Source organism: Mastomys coucha, unplaced genomic scaffold (genome assembly GCF_008632895.1).
Source record: "Mastomys coucha isolate ucsf_1 unplaced genomic scaffold, UCSF_Mcou_1 pScaffold20, whole genome shotgun sequence".
Taxonomy (NCBI): domain Eukaryota; kingdom Metazoa; phylum Chordata; class Mammalia; order Rodentia; family Muridae; genus Mastomys; species Mastomys coucha.
This window is the reverse complement of record NW_022196903.1, coordinates 24,366,690-24,375,297: the sequence shown is the minus strand read 5'-3', so window position 1 is coordinate 24,375,297 and position 8,608 is coordinate 24,366,690. Positions and strand designations below refer to the sequence as shown.

Here is an 8,608-nt window from a genome sequence, read left to right as displayed (position 1 = left end):
CTCAGAAATCCACCTGCCTCTGCCTCCCAAGTGCTGGGATTAAAGGCATGCTCCACCACCGCCCGGCTTGAATTCCCTTTTTAAAAAAAGTGAGACAAAAATATTGTCTGTACTAAGCTGGGTATGGTGGTACATGCCTATAATCTGAGCAATAGTGGTGGAAGCAGGAAGCTCAAGGGTTACCTAGTCTAAAAACTGAGATGCTGTCAACACTCCTCTCTAAAAAAAAAAAAAAAAGAATAGCATTTTGTTTATTTTGAAGCAAAATTCAAGATTTGAGAATTTACTTCAAGTATGACTACAGCATTCAGGGCACAGACCATACATACATACCCTTAAAATCACTTACAAGCTGTTTTAGAAATCTGACTCTATTCTTTTTAGTTATACATATGTGTATGTATGTGCCTCCCTTTAAATGATGAGACGTCAATTCAGTTAGAATACCAATGTAGAAATGCATATATATATATATATATATGTATATATATACACACACACACATATATATATATATGGGGTCGTATGAAAAACAGATGTTCACACTGAGATTAAATGTACTGATTTACTAAACAACAGTTCTTATTCAAGTCAAGTTCAAGACGAACATGGGTCTGCCTTTGTCTTTTGCCTTTAGCTGGGTGACCTCATCCCTTGTCATTTCTCCTCTCTCCCAAGCTGGTGCCAGAAGCACTTAGCACTCTCAAGTACAATTACCTTGTTCAAGCAGTTTCCATTTTCTTCACAAATGGACTGGCTGGACTTGAGCTCTGTTAGCTCCTGCTGGCAGAGCAGGAAGTCCTGCTCCAGCTGGTCATACATGTGCTTGTGCCGCTCCAGCTCATCCCTGCTGAACTGATACAATCCCTTCATCTCCTGAAGCTGGATGTGTATCCCTGAATTCTGGGTAAGGAAGGCAGAGCCATCATCCCACGTGCAACTACTGCCTCACTCTTGATCTCTCCGCCCCTTACCTTTCCAACTTTGACTTCATCCCAGCCAGGGAGAACCACAGACCTATCCTTAACAGGCTTGACACCCTGACCTTGGGAGACTTCCTCCTGAAGGAAGCAACAGGACTCCTTTCTGTAGACTGACTTTCTGGTTTAAAATAAAAGGAAACTGTGGATATCTCAAAAGCAGCTCTTTCTGCATGTCCTGGGTCCACCTCACCAGCAACTCCTCCACAGAACTCCAACAGTCCCACTATGCTTACCCTCATAGAAGATCCTGCCTGGCTATGTGCTCCTGGCCTGGCCTTCCTTTTACCTTCTCATTTCTCTCTCGCAAGCAGTCCACCATGTCTCGGAGACGATGCACCTCTGACTCATGGCACCGCAGCTTGTCGTGCAGGTGATGCTGGACTTCTAGAAGCTGTTCTTTCTCATGCACACTGCACTGGTGCTGGGCCTGCAGCTTCTGGAGCCGGCACATTAACTCCTGCATGCAGGGGGCTTTGGGTAGTGGTGCTGGCTTGTATGACCTTGCTCTTCTCCTGACTTAGCCACTGACCACTTGAGAATCTACCTCCTCCTTCCACTTGCTACTTGCCCTCCCACCTATGCAGAACTCAAAGAAGACAGTTATCTTTTTGGCTGGCTTGTTTATAAACAAATGTAATCTAATCTCATGAAACTCAGTCTACTGTAGCTGGCACTGTCCTTGAACTCCTGATTCCTCTGCTTCTATCTTTTCAATTCTGACATAACAGATATGTTCTACCAAACTAGGCCTAAAAAACAGTTATCTCCTTTTGTTTTGTTTCACTGCTAGGGATTGAACCTAGGACCGCTGCATGCTAGGCAGGCAGTCTACCAGAAGCCATATCCCCAGCTCTAGAGTTACTATTATCTACAGTGCCCGCACATCTCAGTCCAGTGCTGTGGCCCTCCACTGCCCCTTTACCTTTGGCACTGTTACCTTCTCACTCTGGCTCTCTACAGGCGTGCATCTGAGGAGTCTGAGCTGCTGGAGCTCAGTCTCAAGCTGAATCCGCGCCTTCAGAAGCTCATTGTGTTCATCCTGGCTAGCATCATACTTTTGCTGCAGGGCACAGAGCCTGCTCTTCAGCTCCTCATTCTGCAGTAAGGAGGATGTGGGTAGAGCAGTTACTTTCAAGAAGCAGCAGGGCCCTATCCAGGCCTCGGTGACACTTTCCTCATGCAGAGACCTTGAGAAGAAGCTCTCTGGATCTGTGGCTGGGTTCCTTCAGTGATGAAGACACTCAACAATGACACCTTTCTACATTCCATCCTATGTGGCTTCTGTATGCAGGGGCTTTGGGTGATGCTGCTGGGTTCTGGTCATAGGCTATGAGTCAGCAGAGTTCAGCCTCACTCCTGATGCCCGGCCTCCCTGGAGGCCCTGACGCAGAGCCTTGCTGCCCTCCCTTTCCCTGGCAGTGCTTACCTGGGTGTTGTGGGAGGTCTGAAACCGGAGCACCTCATTCTGGGCACACTTGAGCTCCTTCTGCAGCCGCCTCTGCTCCTCCTCACTGGCTCTGCGGTGATGCTGTAGCTCTTCCAATTCACAATACAAGTTCTTACACTGTGTGGGAAAAGGAATGGGGCTGATTTGTAGTAGATCACACACACACACACACACACACACACACACACACACACACACACAAAAAAACTACCTGGGAAAATATGTCATTCCTTTGACTAGAATATAGTCAGATGTCACATAACAATGTAGACTCATGCTTAGAAATTTGTCATTACACTATTGAATTATTGTGTGATCATTATAGAGTGCACTTACACAAACTTAGATAAGCACAGCACATGTGTTTGTAACTGTGTTTTATTGCTCCTGGGATGCTAATGTATACCCTGACAATGAACTAAGAACAAATAAAAATGATGTCATTAATAGAGGCAACAAATACGAGATATCTGAAGATGCTGTCAGTATAATCTGGCGTCTTGGTCTTTTTGTTTGTTTTTGTTGTTGTTTTCTGAATCAGGGTTCTCTGGGTAGTTGTGGACATCCTGAAACTTCATCAGGCTGGCCTCAAACTCAGAGATCTGCTTGTCTCTGCCTCTCAAGTGCTGGAATTAAAGGTGTGAGCCACCACTGTCCTTCTGGTATCCTGTTTTATAATAGAACACTTTTTCTTTGTTTTAGTTTTTACAGATAAAGGCTTTTAAAATAACAGTGAAACACAATGTGATAGAAACAAACTATCAGCACTCTCTTCAAGTCACTGTACCATGTAACAACGATACTCACACAGTAGGCAGCTTCACACCCAGTAGGCTTATGTGCACTAGCACCACCACACATGCTCACTAACATGCTGCCCTACAACATCAGTAAGGATAAGGGTTTTCAGCATCCACATAACCGTATGGGACAACTACCAAATATCTGGTCCATTTTCTGATTGAAATGTCATCCCCTACAGGTGACTATACTCCTACCATTCAGGCAAGACCCCAGGATACTATACCCTCCTATAGTGCAGGGCTCCTCTGTTTGCTCAATCCCTAATATAGACCAGGGAAAGGTGAGAGAGATGGGAGCAGCAGCCTGCCACTCTATCTGTCACCTACCTTGTCCTGCATGCCCTGCATCTGCTCCTCAGCTCCCAGCAGCTGCTGGCGCAGAAGCTGCATCACAGGGTCAGGCTCTGGGAAATCCAGTTCTGAAGTCTGAGACTCTGATGACATTGTACTCCTTAGCAGGTGAGATTCCAACCATCGTTCTGTTGCTCTCCGTGTCCTGTAATCCAGAACCCAGGGCTCTGTTGGGAGGAGCTCTGCCTGGTATCACCTGTCAGGCATGCTCAGGCCCAGTGCTTCCAGTTGTGCTTCACCTCTCAGATTAACATGTTTAGAAGATTTCACAAAACCTCCAGCACTTCACTGCATGGGCGTTTTGACTTTGGAACATCCTATGATGACTGACCTAGCTGTTTCAAGGCTGGTTCTGATGTCAAGACACATCTAACCTAGAGGCTCTGTGCCAGTGATTCTCAAGCTTCAGGTAACAACTCCTTTGAGGGCCACATCAGATATTTACATTGTGATTCATAACAGTAGCAAAATTACAGTTATGAAGTAGCACAGGAATAATTTTATGGTTGAGGAGCACCACAATATGAGGAACTGTATTAAAAGGCCATAGTATTAGGAATGCTGTTCTATGCCACTACATTGAATCACATCTGTGTGGATGACAAAAGGATCTCAGTTGATCTAATATAAAGCAGAGCTAGCTAGACAACTCTAATGCCAAGAATAGAGGGAAACTGCATCTTATAGCTCACTTAACTATAGTTCTGACATAGTCTGGTGGCATTCTGAGCCTGCTCTTGGGAGGTTTCCATACCCTTGGGAGTACATAGAAATGACTGCTTTCCAGGAACACAGAACTATTCACAATCCCAGCCTCTGCCTTCTGGGGAAGCCTATACCCTCCTATATCCTCCTAAGCACCTGCAGTGCTCCCGTGTCCTGGCTTTACCTATCACTCTCCAGCTCAGCCAGCTGCCCTGTGAGGCTGCTGTTGCTCTCCCGCAAGGCCTGATACTCTGCATTCAGAAATTGGTAGCGCTCCCGAAGTTGGAATAGTTCATCTGCAAAAGGAAAGCAGTGAGAGATAAGATGAGAAACATGTTTGTTTGTTTGGTTGGTTGGTTGGTTGGTTGGTTGGTTGGTTTTTTCAAGACAGGGTTTCTCTGTGTAGCCCTGGCTGTCCTAGAACTCACTCTGTAAACCAGGCTGCTCTTGAACTTTTTCTGGGCAGAAATCCACCTGTCTCATGCTTCCTCAGTGGACAGAAGCACTGATGATCAACCCCAGTATTTCCTGAATGGAAACTCAACAGCAAAAGGCTACATAGCTTCTCTCTTTCTGAGGCACAGAATATACACACAGTACATTCATCCTTGAAGCCACAACTGAAATATCATCTTGCATGTTTAGGAACTCTTGAAGGTTTAAACCAGTTGAATTCATCATATTTAAGTTTTTGGTTAACTATAGTCACCTCCCCATTGCCTTCCTTTCTTTCCTTTTTCCTTTTTGAGACAGGGTCTCAGGTATAGCCTAGGTTGGTCTCTGACTTTAAACTTCAGATCTTCCTGTTTCCACCTCCTGAGTGCTCACCTTTTTATGCAGTACTGGGGATTTATGCAGTACAGAGCTCCATGCAAGTTAGGCAAGCCCTCTAGCAATGGAGGCACAATTATAGCTCCCATGACACTTTTAGTTCAAAGCCCTGCCAGACGTGAACTGCCACCTTCCACATTCCAGATCTGCCTTTCAGAGACAACCCCCTCATGTTGAGCATCCTCCCTGTCCTTTATCTTCACACTGAAGACACTGGCCTGGGTACACATAAATATTCCTTGTTTTGTGTGGCTGGTTGTTGGTGAGGAGGAAGGATGCTTGGGATAAAACCTAGGGTCTTCCCATGCATGCCAGCAAGCATACTACCCCAAGTCATACCCATTTTCTTCATCTGCTGACAGAAAAGCCCATCCCAATCTAAAATGTTTTCCTCAAACATTAAAAGAGAGAAGAGGTTACTTAAAACTTCCCAGTTGCTACAAATACCCATGCTTTATCTCTTTATGAACAAGAACCAACAGGGCCAGAGAGATGGCTCAGTCTTTAAGTGAGTCGATGCTTTTCTACAAGAGTGAAATCAGTTTCCAGCACCCATGTTACCTGGCTTATAACCACCTATAATTTCAGCTCAATGCCCACTTCTGGACTCAGTAGTTACACAAACATGTGGCAGACACACAGATACACATACATATAAATAACACCAAATAAATATTTTAAGAAAAGAATAATATTACTGGGGCTTGGGAAGTGGCTGAGTAGGTAAAGTGTTTGTATGAGCATGAGGACCTAAGTTCAGATTCCCAATATCCCCATTAAAAAGCCAGGAATGGCAGCTTGTACCCATAACCTCAGCACTGAGGGCGTGGAGACTGGAGACTCTGGGGTTCCCTGGCGAGTAAGTCTAGCCAAGGTGATAAACTTCAGGATCAGTTACAGATCCTGTCTCAAAGAAAGGCATGGTAGACACTGATAGAGGTAAGTGCCCATATCAACCCCTGGCTTCTACAGTGTGTGCAGATGTCAGTGCTCCCCTACCTCAACACACATACAGCACACATGTGTACACACAGAAAGAATCACAGCATTTAGAACACTAATTCTACTAACATTTAAGATGCACTAACTGGCCTTAATTACAATATATGATACTTTACTTGTAAGAGGATTCAACACCCCTGAACACCAGTTTTAATGTTTCTTCTTTAATCCAATCAGAAGTTCTTGGACAGGTCCAGGTATGGTGGCACAAGCTTAAATCCCAGCATTTGGGAGGCAGAGGCAGGCAGATCTCTGTGAGTTAAGGCCAGTCTGGTCTACATAACAAATTCTAGGACAGCCAGAACTATGTAGAGAGACCTGTCTTAAATACATACATACATACATGCATACATGCATACATGCATACATGCATACATACATACATACATACATACATACATAGAAACTCTTAGACTCCTGAAGATTACCGTGGGAAGTAAGAAACTGTAATGAGAACTGTGTATGAAGACTTGATGGTTTTGACCTTCATTTAATCCTTGAAATAGCCTTGTTTAAGATCTTCTGCTTAAATAAACCTTTGATTTTAGTATAGTTTTAGACTAACAAAACAAAAGAAGCCAGTCTGAAGTCCACTGGGAGAATTCTCCCCTCGGTTCCTCAGCTGTAAGCTCTTAGCTCACCACTGCCTACTTGCCATGACTAAGGAGCCAACAGCCATCCATTCTAGTTAACTCCACATAGCACTCAGGTTTCTCTGTGTTTCCCTTAGGCCCCCCCCACTTTTTTTTGTCCCATTGTCCCATCCTGCTGTAAGACTTTATTAACCAAGTGGGGTTCATATTCCAGATATAGAGATGAGGCTTGGAGAGAGACAATAACTTAACTGAGTTGATCCTGCTCCCCCAACTAGAGCAGGGTTTTGGACTCTGGTTAGGTCATCCCTAGCTGTACCCTTCCCCTGCGCTGCCCCCTCTCCTAGCACCAGCTGGCCAAAGGCAACTTTCTCTAAATAGCTTAATACAGATGGGAAGATTCCAATTCTTTGATTTCCTTGTTGACTGTCTCTGCTTGACCTGGCCAAATATAGGGCCTCCATTATACTCGGATCATAAATCTAGGCTAGAATAAAGGCAAACCCTCTGATGTCATGAATCCTAGCAACTAGCCAGGAGACAGTCTGAAACAGGGCTCAAAGCTTTTGGGTACCGCATGCATTACTAGAAATATCCTCTCCAGCTGTCTTGTGCTCCGATCTGCTGCCTTCCAAAGTTTCCACTCAGGAGGGCTTAAATGAAGCTAAGAATTAGCATTCTGGATCTTAGATGCTGGGCTGGAGGCCTAAACAGGTTCAGGCAGAGAGGCATGATGCCACAGCAGCAGAAAGGCTTTCTTACAGTGACAGGGCCTCTGTATGTGCCCAAGACCTAGACACTTTCCCAGAGTGGATATTCCCATACTCAAAACAATGAGTGCCTAGCAGCTCTGTTAAGAACCTCTAGGGCCCATCTCTAGTTCTTACCCATCATGGGCTGCTTATGGAACAGCTGAGTTTTTCCTCTCCAGTCTCAAAGTAAACACGGGATTTTTTTTTCTAGAGGTTTCTAATGCATAATCTAACACTACTCTTCCACTATCTTCCTATCTACATAATGTCCTCTCCTCTGTTTAACTGTGTGAACAGATCAGAAAGTTTCATACCTTGTACCCCCGAGAAGTCTGAGATATTTAAATCAGATGGTTCAGAAGCCTTCAACTCCATTTCTGCACGGAGCGAGGCAATTTCCATCTCATAATCCCCTCGAATACGTTCCATGTCATCAAGTTCACTCTGCAACCGGCAGAGATCACCCTGCAAGGACGCTATGTCACTCTCATGTTCAGATGCAGAATCTGCTGCAGCTTGCCGTAGATTCTGGATCTCTGCTTGGGCCAAATGCAACTCCTGCTGTATTTCTTTAAGTTCACTGTCTTTCTCATGCTCTAATATGGAAATCTCATCCCGTAGATGTTGCAGCTCACCTGAAAAAAACCAAAGGTTGGTGGTCAACAGGTGAACGAGCGGAACATAGTCTGGAAGCATAGTGTTCAAGAGAGTCTTGGCTGTTGTCTGGAAGCCACTGACAACCTAGTCTTTACCCCACCAGAGAAGCAGAGCACCTAATGGGTCGTATTTTATCAGTGCCCTTTGTCTTTCTAAAAATTCCATGGGTAAAAAAAAGAGTATTTTCACTTATCATCCTGGAGCTTAGAAAATGCAAGACCCCAGAGGCTCCCCTTTGCCCCAAACTTCCGTAAGCACAAGATGCAAAACAGGACACATTCAAAATTCAAGGTCAAATTAAAAAATCATTTCATCACAAAATAATAAAACATGGAATAATAACCTACATGCTGGCTGACAATATCAACTGTTTGAATCGTGATACAGATCGCCGAGGGGCCTTAAGTAGAAGCCAGTGTCCGTGCCACTTTTAGACCTCCAAAAACAGTAAGTCAAAAGAAACCTTTTTGCTAACTAGAAAAAT

The 8,608-nt window shown here is 44.6% G+C and overlaps 1 protein-coding gene across 2 annotated transcripts in view; it reads right to left on the bottom strand.

Moving 5' to 3' along the window:
• Ccdc136 (coiled-coil domain containing 136) overlaps positions 1-8,608 on the bottom strand; it is a 31,096-nt gene that overhangs the window by 13,577 nt on the left and 8,911 nt on the right. For both annotated transcript variants that reach the window (XM_031381358.1, XM_031381357.1), the window contains 7 exons: positions 7,782-8,102; positions 4,474-4,585; positions 3,561-3,729; positions 2,410-2,547; positions 1,921-2,079; positions 1,270-1,440; positions 718-903 (listed from right to left, as the gene is read on the bottom strand). In XM_031381358.1, the coding sequence (XP_031237218.1) occupies positions 718-903; positions 1,270-1,440; positions 1,921-2,079; positions 2,410-2,547; positions 3,561-3,729; positions 4,474-4,585; positions 7,782-8,102 (1,256 nt within the window). The remainder of the gene's footprint in view (positions 1-717; positions 904-1,269; positions 1,441-1,920; positions 2,080-2,409; positions 2,548-3,560; positions 3,730-4,473; positions 4,586-7,781; positions 8,103-8,608) is intronic.